The 27,725-nt window shown below is 47.1% G+C and overlaps 1 protein-coding gene across 2 annotated transcripts in view; it reads left to right on the forward strand.

The window, feature by feature from the left end:
• The window catches only part of TMEM131 (transmembrane protein 131), a 108,788-nt gene that overhangs the window by 56,625 nt on the left and 24,438 nt on the right, over positions 1–27,725 (forward strand). For both annotated transcript variants that reach the window (XM_078864997.1, XM_078864998.1), the window contains exons 7-21: positions 5,625–5,747; positions 7,415–7,495; positions 11,074–11,224; positions 12,317–12,373; positions 12,570–12,631; positions 12,911–13,019; positions 14,387–14,495; positions 15,293–15,446; positions 16,492–16,680; positions 17,696–17,806; positions 22,696–22,830; positions 23,457–23,561; positions 24,174–24,260; positions 24,962–25,114; positions 27,247–27,304. In XM_078864997.1, the coding sequence (XP_078721123.1) occupies positions 5,625–5,747; positions 7,415–7,495; positions 11,074–11,224; positions 12,317–12,373; positions 12,570–12,631; positions 12,911–13,019; positions 14,387–14,495; positions 15,293–15,446; positions 16,492–16,680; positions 17,696–17,806; positions 22,696–22,830; positions 23,457–23,561; positions 24,174–24,260; positions 24,962–25,114; positions 27,247–27,304 (1,684 nt within the window). The remainder of the gene's footprint in view (positions 1–5,624; positions 5,748–7,414; positions 7,496–11,073; positions 11,225–12,316; positions 12,374–12,569; positions 12,632–12,910; positions 13,020–14,386; positions 14,496–15,292; positions 15,447–16,491; positions 16,681–17,695; positions 17,807–22,695; positions 22,831–23,456; positions 23,562–24,173; positions 24,261–24,961; positions 25,115–27,246; positions 27,305–27,725) is intronic.

Raw genomic sequence — 27,725 nt, forward strand, 5'->3', positions numbered from 1 at the left:
CCCAAAAGTCTGCTAAGGCAATACGGGGGTCTTTGCGAGTGTGTGTGTGTACGTACAATATTAAGATATTTCGTATAATGAACAGTTTTTATCCACAATGATTGTATCGTCCGCATAGCAAAAATATGGTTATATAATCATCGTTGCTCTTTGAAATTTTCTCAAAGATTTAATTAGGAAATAAAATATTTGAGATTAAATATTTTAGAGATAACAAACTCAGTCATGAAAGTTATATAAAAAAGGTATTATCCGTGAGATTAACCCTTGGGTAAAAGTTATTTGTATTCATTAATGTCATGGTAATTATATCATTTCTATAGTTCATTGAATTAGCTAATTGTTTCATGTGTAAGTGGCAGCAAGTGTGTTTAGAAATGTTATCGTTTGTAAAGTTACAGTTATAAAATAAGCCTTATGGGAAGCTTATGTTGAGTTAGCCGCAGTTGAACAACTTTTTAGTCGGCTGTATTTGTACTGGAAGCACAGCACAGTATAATACAATAAAAAAAAAATCAAATACACTTACAAAGTTATGGGAAACAGATATCGTGATAGGCTTCGTATAATGAAATTTGACAACGTATTGTGAAAAAATTACATCGTTGCAACTCTATATTTAAACATTTAACACCCCCCCAAACATCCTCCAGGTGTGTGGGGACAAGCTTGAGTTTGGGGGGGGGGGACAAGTAGCCACAGAGGGACCCATTTCGTGTCTAGCCAAGGGGGGCCAATGACAGCTCATAATAGGGGGGAAGGGATAGGGAGCAACAGGGCCACGTCTCTCCGCTCCGTTCCCACGCCCACAATTTCCCACAGGCCGAGGCGTCTGTGTTTGACCGTGGATCTCTGATAAATTATCGGTTCATCAGCAACGCTTGGATTATTATTTTTTTCCAGTCGAAAATAAAACTGCTAATTTATCAGCAATAATTATGAGTGCAAGGAATCGTACTTTTTTTTTATTACTGTTGCTCAGGTTATTTACTCGTGCTAAAAACAGGTAAAACAAATCTGTATTGAATTCCATGAATAGTAACGCTGCACTGCAATTCCTTTATTTGATACCAGTTAAGAGCCTGATGAAAGTGGAAGTCTATATATGTTTAAGGGAGACCTGGGAGCAAGTGAATACATGAAAGCAGCAAGCAGGTTCTAGTCCATCCAGCAATTAAACTTCTCAGAATATTCTTATTTTTTGTGATTGAAACGCTTCTAATGGGGTGTTTAGTTTGGCGATCCACTTGATAGCTTTCCTGCGATGCTAAGTAGAGATAAGAGCTCCTTCCCACAACAGATCTTAGTGGGCGGGGACTTGTATCCACAAAAACGACAGAATGAAAATGCCATGACAGCGAAGGTAATTGCAAGCAAGGTCATGTTCAACGAGGTGAAGTTCAGTTCTAAATATTAGCAACATTTATAACAGCAAAGGTGTTCATTGAGTGCTAAAATTTAAATATAGTTAAAACATCATCTTTTTATAAGTGAATTATTCCTCGGAGTGATAACCATGAACAACAAAATCAATTGTGTAGAATCTTTAATAAAAACAAAACATCTAAACTGCTTGATTTCAGTAATATACGTGCAAATTACTTTTAATTTGCAAAACAATCATTTTTGAGATTTGAGACGGCTGATGGTAATCACGTGCAAAGCCACGAGGAATGTAATATGGCCCCGATTGATTACACACACGGCAACAGCATGCTTACAAATACCCACTCACACCACGCCGTGCAGCCGTGTACGGTGCAGTCAACATTGCTGCTTTCCGCTTGGGCTAATTACAGTACGAACAAGACTGCCCTTCTTCCCTTGCGTGGTAGATGCACGTACGGATAAAACAAATCACGTTGAGGTTGTTTTTCCCCAATACATTTCTGAAAGGAAATAACATTTCATCTGGAAGGCCCGTTGGTTTTCCAGATTAAATGCTTTTCTCGGTCGCGTTCATTTTTGCTCGTTCCATTCATCCATTTCCTTTATTAACGATGCTTCACGTACCTCAAACAACAAGGCACCCCTTTCATGATGAACATATGTCTCCTCGAAATGAACGTCTGTCCTCAACTTAATAGACTCTTCAGCAAAGTTTGGTCCCGTAATAAATTGTTCTCTCCCCCCTGCTGTTATTGTCGGAAGCCGTCAACAAATGTTGATGTTTTTAGACTCCAACCAGTGTACGTATTTTTAGCAGATTCTTTCAGCCCACAACTAAAAAAAGACACTTCGTTTGAACATTTGCTTGACACTACTGGGCCCTGCATTTGCCAGTACCAGTCAGTGGCTGCTCCTACCTGTAGCATGAAGGTATTTGCTTTGGCATTGGTTTCTGAAGCCACACCTTGCCGATGAGAGGGCTCTGTTAAGTGAAAAAACAAAGTTTCCCACATTCAATAAAACACTTCCCTCATCATTGTCGTCAATGCGGGTCTGTATTTATTCATGGGGCCCTTAATGGGGGGTACGGGGAAGAATATTATTCCCCAGTGAAACTAGAAAACGTTGGCGTGTTTGGGTCATGGCCAGAGGTCGCAACCGGGTACCCGATACCCGTACCCTACCCGATACCCGGCTACCCGTACCCGGCCGGGTACGGGTACCCGTTTGCGACCCTGGTGCGGCTGGGTACGGGTAGACCGTGAGTCACTGGTGAGTAACCGTTTGTCACTCATTTCCCAACGTCTTGTCTCTTCTCACAATTCAAGTTCCTAGAATCAACCCACCCGCGCCTGCAACATGGCTTCATCCCAGAGGTCGCAATCAGGTACCTACCCGGCCGGGTACGGGTAGGGTACGGGTACGGCCGGGTACGGGTACGGGTACCCGTTTGCGACCCTGGTGCGGCCGGGTACGGGTAAGGAATCAAAACCCGTTTGCGACCTCTGGTCGTGGCGTAGGAATATATTTTTTGGTACGGCACGCGTCCCGTCTCCCCCCACCCTCCTTTCCGGTTGCCTTGCCGCCCGGTGACGCCGGTGACACATTAACCCGGCACTGGCCCCTGACCTGTACTCTTCCCGTCGTGGTTGCGCGTATTCGCAAACGCAGTCCTGCTCCTCCGGCCGCGGTGTGTTGACGTAACACGTCACGCTCGCCACCGAGCCAATGAGACCTCGCCCATTCGGTGTTATGTCACCGTCATGAGCAAACGCAAGAGGCCGGGTCGCTTTGCGCGAGAGAAGTCGACTCTTGCGATTGTTTTAGAGGCAACTGGAATAGTGCAGTACAGTAAGTGTGGTTGTGTGTTTTTCCATATTTTGTGGGTTTTTGTGGCTACTCTGAGGCTTTTTTTTTCTTTTTCCTCCCCTGCACGCAAAAAGTACTCGCGAAGAAATTTACGCAACATCCATAGCGGAAGCGTTTTAAAAATAAATTTTCTAGCTCAGTGCAACTTTTGTGGGTAAGTAATCTCAAGATTAAATTGGGTTAAAGTGCACTTGTCCCTGGCGTAGGAACATGCAATTACCACCCCTGGCTTAGAATTATGGACAGAGATGAGCACTGCTGCCCCCAATGCTCACTTGAGCCTCAGAATTATGTGTCGTTCACCTTCATAGGAAACTCTCCCGCAGCTGATGACTCAAGTGAAAGGAAACCAAAATTGCCATTAAATAACTGTAGTTAATTTCAAAATAATATATACCGAAACGTTGAATTGGGCACAGAGTGGGAAAATGACAGGCGAGATGAGTCAAAGAGGAAACAAACACGTTAATGGCAGACTACTTTGCAACGCGCGGTAATTAAAACGCAGATGATTGCAGTGCAAAATCAGACGAGCTTCATTTATTCGGCGCATCTGCAGCTTCCCAAGGCTCGCCTGCACGAAGCTTGGGGGGGCAGTGTGTCTGCTGGCGAACATTGAAAGCGAGTCCTCACTCGGATTTACAAGCCGCAGCATCGCGCTTTGATTTTTATCGTCTTCGCACACAACCATATTGCCCGCGGCGAGGCTTATGACAATTACGCAAAGGTGTCGCGGTATTTTATTATCATTATTTATAGGCGTCTCTTATCGTATGCAATTTGTTGCGCCTTCCTGCGGCTGAGTTTTAGCGGGAGGTACAGTATGAGTGCAATGTAAAGTATGTTGACAATTTCGCTGAGTTTGCAATGTGGGTGAAAGTGCTTTTGCTGCCCGTCTTCATCGACCCTTGCTGGCCCGTAGGGTTGGCCGTGATATCGTTTTTCACGGTAGAATTTGACGATTATCGGGATATCACTTACCCCTTACCTTCTTCGTTGTACAACAAATTTTGGATTGTCGGCGTCTTGTTTTTTATGCTTTGATCTGCCTTAAGTACAAATAAATGTTGCTTGAAAGTTAATTACCTGCAGTCCACTCAACATTAGCCTGCCGTTGGTCATTTAATCATCGCATCTTTACAATTCATAACGCTTGTAACGTGCGTGCCATCGGCTGCACGAGCTATGAGTAAACAATTGATGACTAAAATGACGACATCTTATCGTGGGAACTCTACTGCCAGATTACTGAAACCTTGTACTGACAATCTCGAGCGCAATGCTTTTCTGTATGAGCTTCCCAGTTTGTGAAAAGCTTATCTCACGTTGCACATGGCTTTCCGTAATCATGAAGAGAATCACCCCTCCAGTATCCCAAATGTAAAATTAGCATGGCGTTTGTATGAATCCTTAATGATCGATTCTTGCGCACGTCATTCAATGAGTGTCTCGCGAATGTAAACATCGATGTTAATCGATAGATCGATGCATGAATAATTTACATGCGCATCATGTGGACGCCCTTGGTGAACATCGCTCGTCGCTACAACTTTAGCACTGCGGGCAAACGTCGCCATTGCCCCTCGGTTGCCATCCTGCTGTGACCAGGACAGGGTTTACAATGGACACGGTGGCAAGATGTTAACTACCTCGCCTGGTTTGCAGGAGGACGTGGGTTTGATCCCGACCCTGACGCCTGCTGTATATTTGGAGTTTGCATGTTCTGTTTCCCCGTGGCCGCATGGATTTTTCTCTCGGTTCCTCCAGTTTTGCCCTCCACATTTAGAATCAACATCACGTGTTTAGAGTATTTGGCTGCTCTAGATTTCCACGCGATGAGCCACTTCGTTGACCTCTCATTTGTGGTCAGGTCGCTCCTGACAAAGAGCTACATAGCTTGGTGGGTCTTACCTGGTAAGATAAAACTAGTTTAGTTTAACATTTAACTTAAGCCATCCGACCCCAAAATGTATTTATGAAATAATAAAAATAAAACATAATAAAATAATTCTCACGACGTGTCGAGAAGACAGACCTGTTCTTCACCTGAGGACGGCTGCTTGCGTTGTGGCCGAAACGAAAGACAGACCTGTTCTTCACCTGAGGACGGCTGCTTGCGTTGTGGCCGAAACGTCGTGAGAATTATTTTATTATGTTTTATTTTTATTATTTTATTATTTCCCTTCTACGTGACTTTACCGAAAGAACCAAGAAGATGAATCCCTGCAGTCACGAAAGCTTTAAATCGAAATGTATTTATGAATCGGAAAAGAGCCCTTTGGGCAGACGACGGTGATGCTTAACGGAGCGTTTTCCTAAAGTGTGCCCCTGCCTACTTGTCCCGCCCCGACCCCTTCTCAATCCAGGTGTTTGGCGTGGGTATCCCCAACCCGTACCGGCTGCGCCCGTTTGTTGGGGCGAGAGTCCCCGTCAACAGCAGCTTTTCGCCGCTCATAAACATCCACAACCCGCACAGCGAGCCGCTGCAGGTACGACAAGAACACCGACCGCCATTCGCCACTAAGTGGCGGTGGCGTCACCACGGCGCTTGTGCCAGGCTAAGTGCACTTTAAGGCCACACGCACGCACACACACGCAGCGCGCTGCCGGCTTCTAAGCCGTGGTTCAACGTTTAGGCTCTGGATTGTTGGTCACATTTTCAGTCTCATTCAAGGCGGTCCCCGTGGACTTGCACTTGTGTTTGCCACTGAACTCATTGCCCTCTGTCAGGGGTAGGGAAACCTATGGCCTGTGCTCACAAGTTAAATTCATGCGGCACCACGGCAGCGTGAGGCCCACCACTTTGAAATTATATGAACCATCGCTGCGAAGCAACTTAGCCGCACTAATCGGATACTAGATGGGAATATTTTTGATCTCGTAACAAACGCTGTGCTTCTCATTTTAGCACACCCGGTCATCTTTCAAGACGCTAATTGAGCAGACATTCCCCAGCCCTTGTCCTTTTCACTCCGTCTTGGACAACTGCGGTGGTACCACCAAGCCTAACCTGTCTAACGGGCTGCGCGGTCGTAAGGTTGCCAACATCGCTGTGGGATTCGACGCATTAACCGTGTCGTTTTTCCTCGTTTTTTGGACACATACGGAAGAAGAAATACTCCCCCGGAAAATTATTGATTGAAAGATGTTTAGGACTTTAGCTTTATCGAATTGCCATGCAGTTCCTTTACAAGTCGAGGGTCCTGAGTCATGTCCTGTTTATTTGTATCGGGCGTGTAATACTACGGGTGCAGTTGTGGTCGGCGCACTGCGCTATTAACCCGGCGACCTGAGCTCGATTCCGAGTTGTCATCAGTGGAGAGTGATATTTCAACCGGTCTTGGGCTTTTCCCTACCTTCAACTCGCACTGACCATACGTGGTGAAGTCTGGCCAAACAATCCCCCATGACTAACATGCTGGATACGACAAAGAGATGTGAATTATGATTTAAATTATGTTGATAATACAGTAAGATCTCAGAGTACGCGGCCCTGCTCATTCGCGGGTGACCCCAATTCATACTTACACTTATGACTCGTACTTTTGCTACACGCACGGGGCGGGAAGCGAGGAGTCAAATCACTCCCTCCCGCCATCACGCGAACGTGGATATGATGGTGTGTAACAATCGCCTGCGCAAGAAACGAGTCCAAAAAACGATAGTGTTCTCTCTGACCTGGATTCTGCCGATGATTAGTGAATCATTTACTTAGAGTACTGTGCTTTATTAAACACGCATGTACATTTATATACATTTTATATACACTCTTACATTTTGTATTCAACACTCGTGCGCGAATTGATGCTTACGCGGGAGTACATGGAACCTCACCTTCCCCCCCCCCCCCCCCCGTACTCTTGAGACTCCTGTATTGCACTTGAAATTTAACAATTTTTCACGTTACCTTGATACATGGCACTTGATGGTTATAACGTTCAAATGTTTTTTTGAGTTACCTGTTTAATGGGTTTGAGCACATTACCTTGGTGATCTCACTTGATGAGCAACTGTGTATCCCGCACTGTGAATGGTGTGTGAAGGGTGCTTCTGTCACGTGTTTCTTCGGGAGTGTTTCTGATGTTCAAAGGTGATGTCGGCCGTGGTTTGTCACGAGCAGAGCGATGTTTCTGATGATTATCGTTTCTCCCAACAGGTGGTGGAAATTTACTCCAGCGGAGGGGACCTTCACCTAGAACTCCCAACGGGTCAGGCAGAAGGCCCCAAAAAATTATGGGTACGTTGTGTCATAAGTAGTCTGTGTGGTACAGATGTGTGACTTGTGTGTGCAGCGTCGCGGTCGTGTAGCGGTTTGCGCACTGCACCACAAATGATTATTGCGCAAGGCTTAACATTTCTGGTGAATTGCTTGCTAATAGCACTTGCTTCAATAGCCTGTATGTCCTCATGGGGACCTTTGCTTTGTGTGTGTGTATACATGCAGTATACAGCAATATGGAAAGCGGCGGCACAGTGGTTAACGCATGGAACTATGAACCCAGCGACCCGAGTTCAATTCCAAACCATGGCTAACATTGTGGCATATATCTGTACTGGTCCTGGGCTTTCTCTAAGTCAACTTAAAGTAGTACCTGGTTTGGTGTGTAAAATTAACATCAGCAGTGTGTAGAGATCAAGGCGGGCGGATGTGGCGCCGGCCAAACCCCACTCCCTTGTGCGCCCTGCCGGCCGTCATTGGTGCGCGCTTGCAGCACTTGCCCGAACAGCCTGTGGTCATAGGGTGCACCTTTGTCTTTATATATGTATCGTATGTGTGTGGGGAGTGGCGGATTGTGGGTTGGTGCACTTTGATACGTTGTCAGCAATCTGGGTTTTCATATGTCATCTGTCAACAGCCAACGTCGCCCGTAAGGGATCGCATTCTCTCTAGCGCAGGCTGCCATTGTGCAGAGAGTCTGAGCCAACAACGTTTTAGGGCAGGCACCTACCACAGCTCCGTGGTCACCCCCAAAATCGGCGTATCCTGCAGGGTCCCTCCAGGAAATAAAACCGCACTTCCCCCTCTGCACACGAGCTGTGTGCAGGAGATCGGAGAGTGGTTTCGTGGTCCATCACGTGACGTCTCTATTTTTGGTCTTGTTTTTTTATTTGATTTCGAGTCCAATAGTCACTCCATTCCTGGCCGGTCTACTCGTGATTATTGAGATACCTCTGCTATAAAGAAGTGCCATTGGCTGATGTTACACCTATTGTAGCTTTTTTTCCCCCTTCATTTCCGTGGTTTTTACGACCGTAAGTTTTGTTGTTTGTGCGTGCGCAGCACTGCCAACAGAGCGTTGTCATTTTTTTTGTGCCTGTGGTAATTGGTTGCCTTCAGCTGGATTGTACTTAGCCCTAGGCCATCTCTGCCTAAAATGAGCACCAAGGCATGTGTGTATTTTGTGTGGCGGAGACCAGCCATTCCAACCTGAATAGGCACTCGCAAACACCACGTAGCCCAACAGGCTGGTCAGGGTGCATGGGAATGCTCTGCGTTCATAATGTAAAGATAAATCAGAAAGAAAAAAACAATAATTTGTTGCTACTGCGGTCGCTATTCATAGGTTGACAGGAATCGGTTAGAAGACATATTTACTTTGAATGGAGTATGAGAAAGGTCATTCCGTTATTGAACGGATAGTCGTTATAAAGCCATTGCTGAGACAGCCCTGTCGGTGATACATCAGACTCTTTAGTTTATTATTCAGTGAAACTTTTCTGCCATAATTTCTTTCTTACTAATTGCGCCAAGAGGCACTGAAGCGGCAGTGTTCTCCATTCTCTGTGGTTTGTACTCTACGACATGACGTGGAAAATAGACTGTTTTGTTTCTGTTATTTTGGCAAAACAGAAGATACTTTGTGTCAGTTTTTTTTTTATGGAGGATAGGGAAAATGATCCATGCGGTTGTTCACTGGAATTTGTCGAACGTTCGACCTCTGCGACCCAAATCGTATCAATTAGAAAATGGATCGATTGTGTAATGCTTTAATGCATGTCATATTGACAATGAAATATAACATAATTGGATCGTTCCATTGTGATTATGTTGATTTGCTGCCAATAGAATTGGTCTGGTGACCGGAGATCAGAAGCATAATTGAGACGTGCCGTATTTTCTGGATTATAGGGCTCTCCAGAAAGTAAGACGCACCCGCCAAACTTGTGCCCTGTGTCAATAAACTGAAACAAATGTGTTTACATGCACGCACACACACATATCACCTACCGGATTATGAGAGGCATCCCCAACCTTTGCTTTAAAATGAATATGATAAAATCACGTAAGTAGAAAAAATAATAGATCGCGACGGTATTTTTTTACGCCTGATGACGATTGCTTGCGTTGCGATCGAAACGTCGTGACCTATTATTGTTTTTTCTACCTACGTGACTTTACCGAAAAAACCAAAGAGTATGGATTCCTGCAGTCACATAAGCTTCAAATCACGATTAATATGATAAAAATGTAGACTTCTCAGGTCATTACTGTAAGAATTCTGTATATGTATATTTGGTTTAACACGTAGGTTTTCGCGACCAGTATTATTCATAGTAAAGGTTTTTGGGTTAGATCGCGTAAGTATAAATGTGTCGCAACCCTCCACCACCCGACACGGCCAATCAGTAAGAAACGTGTCACGTTAACAAAACGCCAATTAGTTACTTTTTCTGCCCACCCCGGTGTGTTTGAAGAGTAAATGTCGTGGATTCACTCTTGCAACACATTTATACTTACCAAAAACCTTGATTATGAATCTTTATATTTGATCATTAATATGGGGGGGGGGGGGCGGAATGTAGCCACTGCGTTGATTTGTGCACTCACCTTTGAACCCAGAGGTCACGGCTATCATCAGTGGCAAGTGATATCTGAGCCTGACCCCCTGCCCGGCGTGGTGAAGTATGGTCAAACAACTCCCATGAAGGACGTGGCGTGGAGAAGGCCTTCATCCAGCAGCAGTTGACAGCGGGCTGCAATTCTTTTAATTCATCATAATCATTGCAATACTCAGCTATTCCTGACCCTCCCGTTTGCAAATTCTGATAGTGCGTATCTTGGAGGCGGTCCATTGATTAAATTAGACTGATCGGCCCGGATGAAAGAGAGATGTAAATTATTTACGCCCGTCACTGTAATTTAATGATTCCCTTTCAGCTCTCAGTTCCAAACTTCCCTCCCACTGCCCTCCCAATACCCTTTCCTACATTCATTAAAATAAATATTATTGTCCACAAAATGTAGTTTTATTTATATAGCCGTCATAAATCAATAGCGCTGTACTGGGGCTCATCAAACATCCAATTATCTTCTTTCAGTCAACCCCTTCAACCTGAGCCTTTCGCTCCTCTTCCATCTGCAATACCTGTCCTCTGAGCGTTTCTCTCTCTCTCACTCTGACGAACTCGCTCGCCTACGAAGTGGCGACCATCCCAGCAAAAGTGGGTTCGTGAACCCGTCTGCTCAGCAGACATTCATGGGACAATGAAGGGACTTTTAGAGAGTAGTCCTATCCCAGAATAAGCTAAACAAACACGGGCCGGCCTTTGTCGGAGAGCTCAGCCAATCAGTGTTAAGAACCGGCGAATCCAGCAGCAGCTAACAATGCTATATAATCGAGGGAGAAAGTGAGCTGCTCAATTGAGGTACTGAAGATGCTCCCAGCATGTGGAGCGAAACCACCGACACGTGGTTCAACCCCAAAACGCATCGGCGATTTTCGAATCCCTCTCTCCCTCATCCCGACACGATTCCCCACACTTCAACGGCCGGCCGTGTATGCGTCTCGTCTGTCTCTCCGCGTGCCTGCGCAGGAGATCCCGCCGTTCGAAACCAAAGCGGTGATGCGGGCAAGCTTCGTGTCACGCGAGGCCGACAACCACACGGCGTTCATCCGAATCCGAACCAACGGCAGCGAGCCGCACCAGTACCTCATCCTGCCTGTGGAGGTGGAGGTCACCACAGGTCAGGACCATGCGTGGGGGAGGGAGGAATGGGGGTTTGGGGGTGCTAAGGCAGGGAGCGAGGGGACGTAGGGAGGTAGGGAGGGAATTGTACAGCTAGAGAATGTAATAACTGGGGCAAGATGCAAGAGTTGCAGGCAGCTGGAGGATGCCGATGCTGGTGGTCTAATGCTTCACCCCTGCATTGTTGCGAGGCTGAACACATCTGAAAAGAGTCACGAGCGCAGTTTCCTTCCATCGCCACCAACGCTGTCATCAGCTTTGTGATCAGTGCGCATATTTCACCGCAGTGGCATAACCGTCAGAAACGTTGCTCTCCGGTGTGTGTTTACGGGCCGCGCAACTCCAAAAGCACGCCACAGCGTGTGGCGCAGCACAACCGTGACAACCTTGGCGGTCGTGAGAAACACGTGCACGGTTGCGTTACGTTCCAAACTTACGACGTGCCGCATAAACCAGTGACGTATACCAAAATAATTATCCTAAAAAAAACAATTTTGTTGGATTAAAGACAGAATAAGCAGCGCCTAAAGGTTTGGCCGAAAACCTTCATAAACAGATCCTCAACTCCATGGGGAAGCAGTTTATAGTGCATATGCGTGTGTATTCTTGTGTCGGTGTGGTGCAACCACGCGGAGAGTGGTGGCGCAGTGGTTAGCACACTGTCCTACGAACCCGGCGGGCCCAGTTTAATTGACGGCTAACATCGGTGGAGTGTTTCTGAAATAGTCCTTGGCCTCTCGTAGGTTGACTTAGCCTTATATGAGTACCTGCTGCGGTTTGTAAACATCAGCATATTGGGGGTGGCAGGCTGTCAGGCGTGGTTCTGGTCGCACCAATCCCTTCTGCACCATGCCGGTCTTAATCGGTGCTTGCTCATAGCTCTTGGACCAATCAGCCTGTGTAGGCTACGCAGGGAATCTCTGTCTTTGTAGTGGAACCATTTCTCTTGAAGCTTCTCAATTGTTATACGATTTATATATATATTCCCAATAGTTATATTTCCTGAATTTAACGCTTGCAATAATGTTGCTGTATAATCAACACGTATTAAGACTTGCTCATGTATATTTTTGTCTTTTGTTTTTTCCAGTGCCAGGAATATATTCATCAATAGAGATGTTAGATTTTGGTACATTAAGAACACAAGGTAAGATGAAAGTATACATTGGTATTCACGGTTAGGCCCACTCCGGATGTCATTACTTTTCATCGCTTTAAAATAATAAGAAACAAAATTATGCCTCAAATCAAAAGATTGGAATGTTTTTTGAGTTTATTTGATTTCAAAATGTAAAAAAAAACACAAACACAAAAACTGACGTACCGTTTCTATCCTCCTGCAGATACTCCAAAAACATTAAATTTGTATTTATTAAATTCGGGAAGTAAAGACGTACCAATCACGGTGAGTAATTTGCTTTTTCAGTTATTTTTTTGCGCTGCGCACACATTGTTCACGTGTTGTAATGTTTTGTTATGGCTTTCCGACGTGCTTTTGCGCTGTTCCGTTTGTTGTTTGGCATGATGTTTCGACGTTTTAGCTACGAGGTGGGAGGGACATCGTGCCGAGCAAAGATGTTTCGTACTTGAGGGCGATATGTCGCGCCAAGATCAGCCTGTCGTGTTCTCCAAAGCGCTGCTATTGCAGTTAACTTCACTCCTATTTGTTGTTGTTGTTGCGCAGAGCGTTAAATTATCACCACCCAATGACGCGGTGTCCGTGGAATTCAAGCCCATAACGCTGAAAGCGCAAGAAAGAAAATACGCAAAAGTGGCTAGTGTTACATACGATCGTAAGTCAAAGCACCAAGTAAATAAACAAATACCTACATAAATTGCTTATGTAAAAACTGAACTCTACACTGAACACAAGCCAACCCAGTTATTCCATTGCAAGTCTTCTGGTCTCCGCGTATTGCTGTGTTTCCGCGACCATTGAAAAAGACTCGAGCCAGTCTGCACCAGTCCAAGTGTGGCCTAGTGTGGCTTGTGTCTTATCCTGATGCTGAGAGAGCCATGCCACGCCATGGACTCGGAAGTGATCGGAATAAAAAAAATATAACAAGGTTTTACATTTCATTATCTTAGGTTACACTCTACCAAAATGAAATAGATGTTTTTGTTCTGGCCTACGCAAGAGACTTCATTGACGGCGCGTCTCGCTTCTGAATTTGACCCTGTGCCATGAGGACAATTTATGACAGCCCACGTGGAAGGCGTGCAGCACCCTTCCAAAAGGGAGCCACGTGTCTCCATTAAAAGTGAGCTACGTGGCCCCGCTGGTGCCAGCTTTACTAGGCAATAAGTCGAGCCTGCTAGCAAAACCGGGCTGGCTAATTTCCCACCGATCGCATGAACATCACGAGATTGTGGCCCCGTCTGCGTTGCGTGAAGTCGCAAGGGCGTGTTAATGTTTATCCGGTCCTTTAACTACCTTGGCCGCTCTTGCTGTTGACGAGCATGCAATCGGTAGGGAATGGCTCATTAGCATTCACGATGAGCTTCGATAAAGGGAGCACGAGGCTCTCCGATTGGCATAGCTGCATCTCGTCACCGAGCTCGTAGCTCATCATTGTCAGAATTTAGTGCCCGGTGACCCAGCTGGGCCGGTCTTGCGTCTATATTTAGGATTGAGAGAATCTCGTCTGGGTTAGGTTTGCCAACGAAGCAATGGGTTAAACGGGCAGGGCATGTGTGCAGATGACTCAAACCACGTAACAGCGCATTTTGTAAATCTACCGCTGGTTGAGGGCCTACCCCATGCCATGTAGCAACACATGGGGGGTTATTTGACCATATTTCACTCTGCTGGTCAGTGCAGGTTCCTGAAAGCGGCAAGCATAGATTATGGCGCATAGCAGAGTACAATGATGGATTTTGTTTCATTGTCCTCTGTTGACATTGCAGCCCCGCGGCAGACTAAAATGGCTGTTTTTTTTAAACGTGGAGGTTGTCCCTCAAGGCACTATCCAGATCTGACGAGATTGAAATAGTTCAATGATATTTACAAGTAGGAGTTTGGTTAGTGTTGAGTTGACCCTGGACATTATGTAAGCTGGTGATGATGTGAATTTGTTGTTTTGATGTTTTAATCGTGGGAATGCACTGTGTTTCTCTCCTCCTCCCCGCCCCTCCAATGTCCTCGCCTCTTTCGGAACAGCCTCAAAGGTCAAGAGACCACTGCAGTCATCGGGAAAAATTGTCGTGAAAGCAAAAGAAAAATCGTACCCAAAGCTGGAAATAGTTTATCAAGCAGAGGTGCTGGAAGGGTAAGAATGTCATCTGCTTGTGATAAAACCTCATCGTGTTACTAGTTCTGATGGCATTCAATTTATGTGTCTGGAAACGAATGTTCGGGACATTCACAGCGGATCGTTTGGGTTACAGGACTGTACAATGTACATTGTGGTCAGACATGTTAAACGCAACGTGCAAGGCAGCCCAGCTGTTGGCAAACTAATTGGGACACGGTTTTATATTTGTGCCGAGTCATTCAAATGGTTTAATTGCTATCACAAACAAAACTTGCCCCATGGAGTTTGCTCTGGAGTTTTCTTGGAAGCCGGGCAAACCTCACAGCACAAAGGGAGACAGCATTGCAAATAACAAACAAACATTTGTTCGTATTTCTGAATCAGAGGGATGGCTCATAAGGACCGAAGGGACAGCCTTTTATTTTGCGTTTTGACTTGTGAGATTACTGTGGAGATATGTGTGCGTGTGTGTGTGTGTGCGCGCGTGCATTCGCCTGCGTGGGGAGCGGTAGTGAAGCGGTTAGCGCCGCTGCGCTACAAACCCAGCGACCCGAGTTTGATTCCCGCTCACGGCCAACACCAGTGGCGATTTTCTGAAATGGTCCTGGGCCTCGCGAGGTCGACTCGGTCTCAAAATGAGTACGTCGTCCGGTGTGTAAACTTTGCCGCGAGGGAGACAAAGGCGGCCGGGCGTGGTGCCGGCCACCCACCCCCTCGTGTACCATGCCGGCCTTCATAGGTGCTCGCCAACAGAACTCGTCCCCCACACAGTCTGTTAAGGTTTTGCGGGGGATCTTTGTTTTTCAACGCAGGTACCTGGGCTACGACCAGGCGGCCACTCTGTTCCACGTGAGGGAGGGTGAGACGGAGCCGTCGGAGCGTCCCGTGTGGCTCACAAACACCTTCAACTTCTCCATCATCCTGCACAATGTGTCGCTGCCCGCCGACGTTCTGCACATGCTGCAGGTACGCTCCTAGCTCGCGCGGATACCTACGCCGTTACCCAGCCCCGCAGATGACGGGGGGGGGGGGGGGGGCTTTGTGTGGATTTTCTGGGCCCGAGTGTTGCAATGGCCAAACAAAAATGTAATTAAAATGATTGCCATTGTTTTGTCAATTGAAATTGGATTCTTGCATTGACAATAAATACGTCAAATTGTGCGTGTGAGAATTAGTTTGTTACCGTTTAGGCAATTTGTTATGCACTTTAGTACAAGAATGTTACACTTGTGCTCTCGGATCGGACAAACTGCAAACGAGACAGAAAAATATAATTACATCTACAAAGGTGATGATAAATTGGGATGAAACATTCATCTATTCTTAGCTCGAATGTTAATGGTGACTCGTGACAATTCCTCAAATCGTTGTGATCATTACGCGCGTCTAGTTTTAATTCACGGGTTCTGCACGACCTGCACTCGTGTGTTTATCGCACTTCGTCGTGCACACACGTTACCAGGATCAACAAAATAGAACCGTCTCTCGAATCGGATCGCGACTCTCATCGTGACAGCTCACCGGATCCGCCGGGGGCGGGGGGGGGGCGGAGGGGGGGAGTGAACAGTGACCGTAACATCATCTTGGTTCTTTCGGTAAAGTCACGTAGAAGGGAAATAATAAAATAATAAAAATGAAACATCATAAAATCATTCTCACGACGTTTCAGCCACAACGCAAGCAGCCGTCCTCAGGTGAAGAACAAGTCTGTCGGGAACGCTGTCTGACGCTGTCTGAATTCAGACGCTGTCTTCCCGACAGACTTGTTCTTCACCTGAGGACGGCTGCTTGCGTTGTGGCTGAAACGTCGTGAGAATTATTTTATTATGTTTTATTTTTATTATTTTATTATTTCCCTTCTACTTGACTTTACCGAAAGAACCAAGATGATGAATCCCTGCAGTCACGAAAGCTTTAAATCGAAAAGTGACCGTAACAGTTTGCGTGTGAATGCACAACGCACTTGCCGTTGAGTTGTGGTTTTCTCACCGGTCGTCGTCGCCACCCCCAGGTGAAGAATTTCAGCCGGGCGGTGCTGCTGCGACCCCAGGAGAGCTGCTACGCCTTCTCGCTCGCGTTCACGCCGGCGCCGCTCGACCCTCGGGGCGCAGTCCCCGGCGGGCTCGCCACTAACGTCATGCTCGCGACCAATGCCTCGCACTTCCAGCTGCCTGTGCAGGCCTACACAGGCTTCCTCAGCGTAAGGGGACAGTGGGGCGAATTAATGATTGTGAACACGTACATTGTTTAGTAATATTAAGAGTAGCAATGCCAGCAGTGTTTTGCCCGGGAAAACATCACGGACTTTTCAAGGTTGTTCTTCAGGTCTTACATTGGAATCTAAATCGGGTGTCCGGGTTCAGTGTGCATTGCGGCTTGACCTCTTGCCTCACCGCTGCACTCGATGATAATAATAATAACAGCAGCAATGCCTGCTATTTTTCAAGAAATCCTCACTTAATGGAAAGACTCGTTTTAAACAAGGACTTGCTTTTTGAGATGGTTTGTGCCATCTCCGTTAATTCTTGTTTGGCTTCGTGTGAGATGAAAGTGGAGTGTCCCTCGGATGTTTGATTCGTTAACGAGGGTGCTCATGTGAAAGATTTTTGCGTATTTTGGAGTGTGCGTGTTGATTGGACACGTTTCAGGACTCTCCGTAAACTAATTGTGAATCGTGCATTGCTAATTTGTTCATCGTTATTTAGCGCCCCTCTCTGCTTTTTTATATTTCGCTTTCACCCTGCACTTGAGAGTATAACTCGTGCTGACAATGATGATTGATAATGATTGGAGATGATGATGATGTGATCGCTAATAATGGTAATGGTGACAATGACAGTAGTGAGATATTCACGACCTCGTTTGGTTATAAAGGAGGTCATGGGTTCGATCCCGACCCTGACGCCTGTATATTTTGAGTTTGCAAGTTCTCTCTCCCCGTGGTCGCGTGGATTCGTCTCCAGGTCCTCTGGTTTCTCCCTCCACATTTAAAATTAACCACGTGCGTTTTAAAAGTATTTGGCTGCTGTACATTTCCACGTGATGATAAGCCCTTCGGTTGAGCTATCATTTGTAATGGCCAGGTCTCTTCTGAAAAAGAGTTATTTTGCTCAGTGGGGCCTGACCTGGTAAAATATAAATAGTTATTGATTAATAATGATTGTTTACCATGCTTTATTTTGATGATGATGATCTTTTTTTTTTATTTTCCCCAGCATGTGGTGCTGCCCCCGAGCCTGCAGGAGAGCCAGCTGGAGTTCGGGGTGCTGGGGGCGGCCGACACGGTGCGAGCCACCGTGCTCATCCTCAACAGCAACCCCATAGAGGTGAGCCTCACCGCACCTGCTAAGTCTCATCTGTTGAGACTCACCTGCTGAGACTCACCTCACCTGCTAAGCCTCATCTGTTGAGACTCACCTCACCTGCTGAGACTCACCTCACCTGCTGAGACTCACCTGCTGAGACTCACCTCACCTGCTAAGCCTCATCTGTTGAGACTCACCTCACCTGCTGAGACTCACCTCACCTGCTGAGACTCACCTGTTGAGACTCACCTCACCTGCTGAGACTCACCTCACCTGCTGAGACTCACCTGTTGAGACTCACCTCACCTGCTGAGACTCACCTCACCTGCTAAGCCTCATCTGTTGAGACTCACCTCACCTGCTGAGACTCACCTCACCTGTTGAGACTCACCTCACCTGCTGAGACTCACCTCACCTGCTGAGACTCACCTGTTGAGACTCACCTCACCTGCTGAGACTCACCTCACCTGTTGAGATTCACCTGTTGAGACTCACCTCACCTGCTGAGACTCACCTCACCTGCTGAGCCTCATTTGTTGAGACTCGCCTCACCTGTTGAGACTCACCTCACCTGCTGAGCCTCATCTGTTGAGACTCACCTCACCTGCTGAGACTCACCTCACTTGCTGAGCCTCATCTGTTGAGACTCACCTGCTGAAACTCACCTCACCTGCTGAGCCTCATCTGTTGAGACTCACCTCACCTGCTGAGACTCACCTCACCTGCTAAGCCTCATCTGTTGAGACTCACCTCACCTGCTGAGACTCACCTCACCTGCTGAGCCTCATCTGTTGAGACTCACCTCACCTGCTGAGACTCACCTCACCTGCTGAGCCTCATCTGTTGAGACTCACCTCACCTGCTGAGACTCACCTTACCTGTTGAGACTCACCTCACCTTCTGAGACTCACCTCACCTGTTGAGACTCACCTCACCTGCTGAGCCTCATCTGTTGAGACTCACCTCACCTTCTGAGACTCACCTCACCTTCTGAGACTCACCTCACCTGCTGAGACTCACCCCACCTGTTGAGACTCACCTCACCTGCTGAGCCTCATCTGTTGAGACTCACCTCACCTGTTGAGACTCACCTCACCTTCTGAGACTCACCTCACCTGCTGAGACTCACCTCACCTGTTGAGCCTCGCCTCACCTGCTCACCTACTCGGCCAGGGGGTGTGCGTGCCCGCGTCTTCTCTCCCTCGGTGTGTTGTTATTCAACGGCTCATCTTGCCGCTTGATTGGATTTCATGGCAATTTTAACAAACTTTTATCATAGCTTTCCCTGGGTTCCACCGATAATCGTTTGCATGTGTTTATATTTTTTTGTATTTTTTTTTTACGTCTGGTTTTATTCTATTCTGATTGGGTTTTTACTGGTGTCATTATTTAATATTTTTACATGCGTATATGTTGTTTTACCTCGAAAGTATAGCGTTTTGAGATTTAGATTTTGAAAGGTCCTTTGTATAACTAAGTTTATTATCCTTACACAAATCTGTCGGTGATAAAAAATAATCCATCATAACGGCGTGATAGCGCAGGCTTGAAAAGCATACGTTTAAAAGCACATGCAAACGAGTGTACAATTCGCACAGCCTCAGTGCGTTGTGAACAAATCTGCATTTCCTGAAAATGTGCATTGTGGTCCTTGTCATAGGTCATCATCACAATAAATGTGATGCAGTGGTAGACAACTGAAGATATTTGGCCTACTCTTCCACTCTTGCAAAGTCTGCCTCTGGAAACCATATGCGTATAGTCTCCACTTCCACGCTAAGTTGCCCATTAGCTCGGCAAATGTCAATAGCTGTCAGTTTTGTCGTACGATGCTTAAACTGATGAAACGTGTATTTATTAAAAGCAATGGCACCGTAATTTCTTTCAATTGCCTTTCTACTGAGTCATCGGCTTATTTTATATTGAGGCAACTTTGGTGACCTCTGTGCATAGTTCAATGAGGCCATCCCTGGGCTGACTCACTTGTATAAAAAATAATCACCGGGGACACACGGTGTTTCAACACCAGCCAGCGATGAGGACAAAGGTGACTGGGTGTGGTGTGTGCCCCCACCACCAGGTTGAAGTCACTGCTATGGTAAACACGAGTCAACATCGTCATAGGTTGCGGTAGCTTTTTGAAGGGTCACGGTGCTGCAGCCTTGCGATTTCTTGCTTACGCCGCTGCTGGCTGGAATGACCTCCGCTAGAAATTTGGCCTACTCTTCCACACTGAAATCGTGGAAGAGGTGGGAGTAGCCACGCTTTGCCCCCCACCGTACCTGACCTACAAATGGACTCACTGTGGTGTACCCATTGATGCTGCTGGGTGGACAGAGGCAGGGGAAATTAAGAAAGTTGCCCATTTTCTGAACTGCCACGAACGGGAGATCGAACCAGCAACTTCTGGATTGCGAGCCCAGAGTGCTAACCATCACACCATGGTGGCGTCCTCAATTTTTGTGTGCAAATAATAGTTAGAATAGAATCCTTTACAGCACTGTCACACTGTTGGTCATGGGGGTCGTTTGACAACCCTTAACCGCACTGGTTTGTGCGGGTTTGTGAAGTTGGTGGTGCGTGTGTGCCGAGGGCGGGTTCAGATATCGATCGCCACTGATGTGAGTCGTGGCTGAGAATCAGACTCGCAGTGCCGAGTGCTTGCCGTTGTGCCACTGCGTTCGTGGTTGTAGTATGTGGAAATCTCGTCGTGTGCATAAACTGGATATTATCTTATCAAACTGTCATTCACTCTCACTGCTGTCTGCCAAAGTGGCCAGTGTTCACCTTCACAATGTCTGTATTAGCAACGTTCATAGCATTCGATTTTTTGCTTGTATTAAAGCGACCCAAACCCTCTCTATGAAGGAATACACCACCGAAATACAAGTCATTGTTTTTCTCAAAATATACACAAGCGCGCGTAGATACACACATCTACAAATTACATGGTTTTGCCGGTATTGCGGAAGACAGTAATTTATCAGTGTGCTCTGAGTTGGCTACGGTTGCGTGTCACCATCGTCAGCCTTGACCTATCCACTGCTGGATGAGGGCCTCCGCAGGCTGTCATTGTCCCTCACCAGCAAAACAAAAGTCACGTGGATGACTCTGTTCGTGAAGTTCACCTCAACGGCAACCGTGGCAGTAGCGATAGACGAGTGACAAGGAGGCAACCGATCGCTGGTGAGAAAGCAGCCCGAGGAAATCGTCGTAGGTGCTGCTCACTAACAGCACTTGCCCCCCCCTACAGTCTGTTCAAGCGAAACTGGGGGCATCTTTGCCTTTGGCGTGAATCTTCCGATCGCCCTGTGGTTACTGCTCGACGTTGAATTCCTTCAATGGCAGTGAGGGAGTAGTAACTCGGTGCCCCGACCCAGATTTGCACAAGAGGAGGAACCATTTTGTGCGTAGCGTATCACGTTAAGATTGTGAATGCTGCGGGGGCTTATTTGTTAATAAACTTCTCTGACAGTGATTGGCAGCTGCTAATAGAGCCCTGCAATTGTGATTGGCTCTCGCTAAGCCACATCACGTCAAGTGGTTGTAAGTGTACTAAATTTCCATGGTCTCTCCATAACAGCACTTTCCCCAGCAGTCGAACTAAACCAACAGAGGCATTTGGTATACAGTATTACAGGATGTTTTTTTGCCTCTTCCGAAATCAGGGGAAATGACCGCGTGTGTTCAAATAATTTCTGCATTGAAGTTTCGTCAGATTTTACTCTTTTGCAAAACGTATTCTGTTTATCTTCACGGCCGCTGTTGGTGTAGCAATGTGCTGTGATTAATTGTTTAACAGTCGAGCCCTCGTACTTGCCCGTAAATATTAATATCTATTTTTTTATTATTGATAATAAGCACATAAATGTTCCTGTGCTTTGTCAATCCAGTACGGTATGAAGGCACCCCACCCCACCCCACTTCGTTGCGTACCGAGTGACCTGGGTTCATTGCCCTACCATGTCTAACGTCATTGGCGAGTGATATTCGAATCGTTCCTGCTCCCCACCGTGCGTCACCTTTACCAACCCGCACTGACCGGCGGTGATGAAGTATGGTGAAAGAACTGCCAAACACGACGTGGGGGAAGCCCCCTTCACCTAGCAGTGGATTGACGAAGGGCAGTACATTTTTACTCTTATTATCATTAAGAGCCTTCTGAGACAAGTCTCACGCAAGCGAGAAGTGGAGAAAATATATTAATGTTGTGTTCGTGTTAGTGCACAACCTTCAACAAATTCCAAAGCTGAGTGCTCATCGATGTCATTTAATACATGCGCCTACAGCTGTCTGCCACACCTAACACGCATATTTAATGTCGTGTGTTTGTTCAAAAGGCTTTGTCTTTGATACAATCATGTCGGTAACATCCGCAGTAAAAAAAAACATTCTGGCAATAATCGTTGATCCACAAGGAATTGTACCACACCGTTAATATAGCCGAAGTAATTAAGTGCCATGAATTATTGTGTGTGTGCTGTGGGGAAAGTGGTATTGTAGTGGTTGGGGCACTGCACTACAAATCCGGTGACCCGAGTTCGATTCCTGGCCATCGTTAACGTCAGCTGCGAATGTTTGAACTGGGTTTTGGGCCTTCCCTGGGTCAAATCGGCCTTAAACATTACTACTTGGTGCAGTGTTCACACATTGGCATTGAGAAGACAAAGGCAGCCAGACTTGTTGCCGGTCACACCACCCGCACGTGCACCGTACCGGCCTTCAGAATCAAAAGTGTATTACCCCGAGTAAATACAACCCATTGGAGCTACACAGCTCTTTTTTCATAGGTGCTTGCTAACAGCACGCTCTCGTGGGACTTCACTGGCGATCTTTGTCCTTGTGTTCAGCTGGCGGGGGATCTTTGTCTTTGTGTTCAGCTGGCGGGGGATCTTTCTCTTTGTGTTCAGCTGGAGCTGAAGGGCTGGCAGGTGATCGGGGAGGGCCTGACTGCCGAGCTGCTCGGGGTGGAGCGTGGCAACCGCACCACAGCGCAGGCCGCACCAGACCTCGAGAACCGGCAGCCCGAGGCACACCAGAGACCGGTATGGCTGCCTTCCCCCTTCCTCCTTCCCTGCCCCTCCCCCCTGCCCTTGCACTGCTTTCCCCCCCCCTCCCCCGACCCTCCTCTTCCTAGACCAGGCCAAGTTTGGTTTTGCAATGGTGTGCGAAAGTGAAGCGTGATTGTCACGATCGTTGTTGTGATTGTTGCTGTCATTTGAGTTTTTCGCTGTCGCCATCGTGGTCCGTCACCGTTATCACCATTGCCATCATATCATCATTTATCGTTATCGACCGTCACCACCGTTTTGCATTGTCATCGTTGACATCTTCAATAATTTTCCTGAATAATCGTCATCTGTCCTCGACGTCATCACTATCACCTTCATTTGTAATCACCAAGTAAATTACCAGACAACCGCACGTACGTGCCAGGAAAAAATGAAAGGATTGACAGTGTTACCACCTATCTCATTTGATTTAAACCTGCGCCCCCACGAGGCATCGGGCCATGCCACTCCTCGGCAGAGTGCCCCGGGTCGTCCGCACCTCCGATTAGTACGGTTGGCTACGTACGGTGTGAAAGAAGTTCAACTTGCATACAATCGCCGAATCGGCAGTGGCTGTGTGTCTGGCGATCGCCATGGCTGAACGTCCACACGCCTTGCAGGTCACGCTGCCGCCGGGCCACTACGCGGCGCTGAGGGTGACGCTGAGCGGCGCGGGCCGGGAGGGGACGGTGGAGGGAGCGCTGCAGGTCTCCACCGCGTACGAGGTAAGCGTAAAAAATTTGTCACGTTGACAAAAGACAAATAGTTCACTAGTTTAGCCCACCGGTGTGTTGAAGAGTGGATCCGCAACGTTTACAATTTGAGTACGATGTTTTGCTGGAAATTACATCCAGCATCTTTGAGCAATTTGCCTGAATTCTGTTGTGGATTTACTCTTCAACACACCATCACTGACGTTATGGGTTCGAATCCAGGCAGCGGCCTGCGAATTAACTGCATTCCTCAAGTTAATGGTCACCGACGTGTGCACAAAAAAATACATTATATTTGGTTAAAAGCCAGTTCTGATAATAAGAATATCAGTTTGATTGTCATGAAAACCATTATCCTCCAGCAGGATGGGGAAATCGCTGCCCCTCAGTATGTGGGCCAGTGGTTACTTGGAGGGATCTCAGAAGTAGTTTTGTGATGTTCGTTTCAGCGGGCCATTTTCTCTTAACACAAAGGGTTTGCATTGTTCTGCAGCAGTTCCCAATGGATTTATTTTTCTCTAATGACGTGATGCCAAACAGCGCACATGGGATGATATTTGTCGAGGAATAATTATGTTTTAAATGTTCATCTGCTCAGATCTTGCTGTGTTGTCTCGCTTGCAGATTTTGACGATCCCCGTCATGGCAGTCATTGCCGTGGGCTCGCTCAGCAGCCTCCCCTCCCACGTGCATCTGCAAGCCTCATTCCCGGTGAGGAATGCGTAAATAAGGCGGAACAAATAATGAAGCAATCAACTAATTGGTTAATTTGCATGTCATTCAGCTTTCACGCAATAACACTTTAGGATTAAATTGAGCGACTCATCCCAAGGTGAAATGTTCTGCCCTTGAACTGTAACGCAGCGACGGTGAGTATTTAAAATCGCAAGATGTAAATATAATTGTGTGCTTTGGTGCAGGGTCGAGCGTAATGCGTGGATAAAGTTCAGAGAGGAAGCCATTTTTGATGAATATTGAACAGACAGGAATTTCATATCTCCTCCTAAAATAAAATGTCTTTGTCATTTACCCGCCTATGGGTTTTCTGGACCCTGCACCAATCCAGGCAGCTTCTGGACCGGTTTCAACCTTCAATGGAATTGTCACCCCGAATCGAGGCAACTCGTCGAATTGCAATGAGTTAGAAAAGTTACACGCCAATCCTCTGACACCAGCTCCTGCTCCGTACAACGGGGGTCCAAAAGCCGTTAGGGCTATAGAAACCCTCCCAGCCGTACTACTGCACCCCCCCCCCCCTAGGAGTACTACTACCCCCCCTCCTCCTGCTGTACTACAGTTCTCCCTGGCTGCACTCCAATCCACCCCGGTTGTACGATCCAATTTGGCTGCACAAGCGCTCTTCTAAAGGCTCACGCACGCGCGTGTGTGTGTGCGCGTTTCCGTGCGCGCAGGGCAAGGTGGTGCAGCAGCCCGTGTGGGTGGCGAGCTCGTTCTCGCGTGCCGTCCGCGTGGAGGCCGTGCGCCCCCTCGGCACCGACTCCCGTTTCTACTTCCGCCGCGCCGAGGACGGCTCGGAGGAGCTCGAGCCGGGGCAGAAGACCAAGGTGACCCCCGCCCCCCACCCCCCGCCCCCCTCGTCCCCATTGCGATTTAATGAAATCAATAAATTTTGCGGGGGCCGCCCGGGTGTTTGGCGTCGCCGCTTTGATTGTTTGCGTTGCTCTTGGAGACGGCTGGGCAGAGCCTGCAGACGTCAATCGCACGTTTGTAAGTGGAGGGCGGCACATTCCCGGGACAAGTGGCAACACGCTCGGCCGAGGTGTTTTGAGTAACCCCGATTTGTCTTTGCTCTTGCGAAGGGGAACCCCTGGCCCATTTGTTTACATCGGAGCAACGACGCTCCGGTCTTGCGTTGCGGTGATGGTTTTAGGTACACACGTGCGCAAGACGAGAGCACTTTACCTTGCATGTGTTTCTTCTTATTTGCTCTTGCTTTCAGATGCACCTGCATGAGAGTGGGGAGGCACTGGACGGATTTAGTTGATTTTAGACTGAGAATGTTGAGCAGGTGACCTGAAGTGACTTGAATGACAATGGCAGGGCAGGTCACGTGGGTGGGGGTGGGTAGCTGCTGCCCTCTTTTGTTTGGGTCAGAGGGCACTTGAAGGGATCTCAGAGAGAACTCTGTGATATCCTCTATCGTGGGCCTTACTCTAACACGGAGATTTTGTCCGCTCTGAAAAGATCCAAAGAGATTTGTCGTTTGATGACAAATAGGAGTAAAATTAAATCCATAAATAAACGGTAACAATAGGGGTAAAATTGTGGATATAATTTATAAAAAAGAATAATTACGCGATAAAAAAAAAACAGTGGCTTGCACTTTTGCTCCACCGCGTATATTCACTGCTGTCGCTCAGCTTTTTGAAGTCGTGGTGCTTCTCACTGTATTTAGAGCAGCGAGCGATGTCTCCACCGAGCTGCTTCAGTAGAGCAGTCGTGTCAAGGGAGTGCAGCCCTCGTGGAGGGAAAGAGAGGAGTCTACGCATACCACCGCCGTCACTGCCCATGTGCTGTCAATCTGGCCTGGGAAGACACCAATGCAGCGCACAGAATCTGCCACGCATTATAGCAAATGTTTGAAATGGAAATGATGCAGTCCCGTCATGCCACTTATTCTGCCTGCAGGCCACGTTCGCTGCCGTTTCCTCCCTGTGGAAACGTGGTGGTGGTCTAGCAATGTGAACCTTTCTGAAAAATTCCGGTACACATGCTGGGTGTGCTCAGAAGTGGCGGAATGGCGAACCGCCGTCTACCGACGCGTTTCCACCACTTGTTACACCTAAGCATCTCACGATTCGCCCAATAAAATTGATCTCAAAATACATACGCACGTTAAATGCATTTTTAGGCCCAACAAACAACATAGAATCAGCAGGTTGGACTGTACACAGAGTGCACAGACAATTTAGCATCGATGAGATGAAAGAGCACAAAAAGTTGGTAGGCACAGCACTATCGATGATTGTAGCAGCAGGCATGCAGTGCAAGCTTTACACAATATAGATGACACAAGCAGTACAGGCAAGACATTACAAACAAGTCGAGAAAGGATTCTAGAATTGAATCTCCACCCCCCGAATCATCACAATGCAACGACGTAGAAATGGTGTGAATGGTTACACGCCCAGCTTTGAGATCGTTTTGCTTTGAGCTATGGCTTAAACAGAACCGCGTTTGGATATTCTCAACCATGAAGTCCTCTCCACTGCATCACACTTTTGCTCTGTTATCGTGAGTGTACAGTAGAATATCGTGTATCCGATTCGCTTAGGACTTCAGTTTTTGGCGGATATGTGAACAGGTCACATTTGTGAATATCCACAGAAATTGACACTTTGTACAAACAAGTTACTGGACAAAATGAAAGCACAAACTGTGTTTTAAACGTGGGGGACTGTGCTTTGCTGCACTTGAGAAGGAAACGAATGCACGTGAGTTTAAGAGCACATGACTGTCTGTGAAAAGGTCGGGGGTGTGGACATCTTCACAAGATGACAGTTTCACCTTGCGCACGGCTGCACTACGCGTCAGCGGTTAATGGGTCAAGATGGATATATGCCGGCCATATACATATAGACACGTGACGTTGTACTGCATCCCAAACAAATGCCGTCATGAATTTTGCGCAAATTTAAGTGGGTTTTAATATGCACGCTACTTTGCTCTGTTTCAGATCGGGAATATTTATTTTAATGCAAGCGCAGCTTGTGATACGGACTGTTACGTTGGAGGTAAGCGAACGTTCGCAGGGTCGGGCTGTCACGTGGCCTGGCATCACGATGGCCATGGTCGATACGGGCACCAGGAAGGGATTGTATTGGGGCGTCATGGGGATTTGTTCTTTGGAGGACTTACACATGGAAGCCCATGCATAAACAAGTCTTCCAAAGGATTTTATTTGGAAGAAGAAAGCCCCCAAAACATCTCTTGTGCCTAACTTTGCACAGGCAGGTGTCAACACTGGGTGTTGTTTTGTGTCGTGCCCAAAAGAAAAAGAGAAAAATCTCTTGTTATCATGCTCTTCTTTACGAGGAGCTGCACAGGAAGCGTCAGTCACAGCTATCTTTGCCCCGCGGTGGCAAGAAAACAAAAATGACATGAGAATGATGCTTAGATTGAGATCGTTTTTACGCAGACGGAGATTGACCTTGT

Source organism: Lampetra fluviatilis, chromosome 19 (assembly GCF_964198595.1).
Source record: "Lampetra fluviatilis chromosome 19, kcLamFluv1.1, whole genome shotgun sequence".
Lineage (NCBI taxonomy): Eukaryota > Metazoa > Chordata > Hyperoartia > Petromyzontiformes > Petromyzontidae > Lampetra > Lampetra fluviatilis.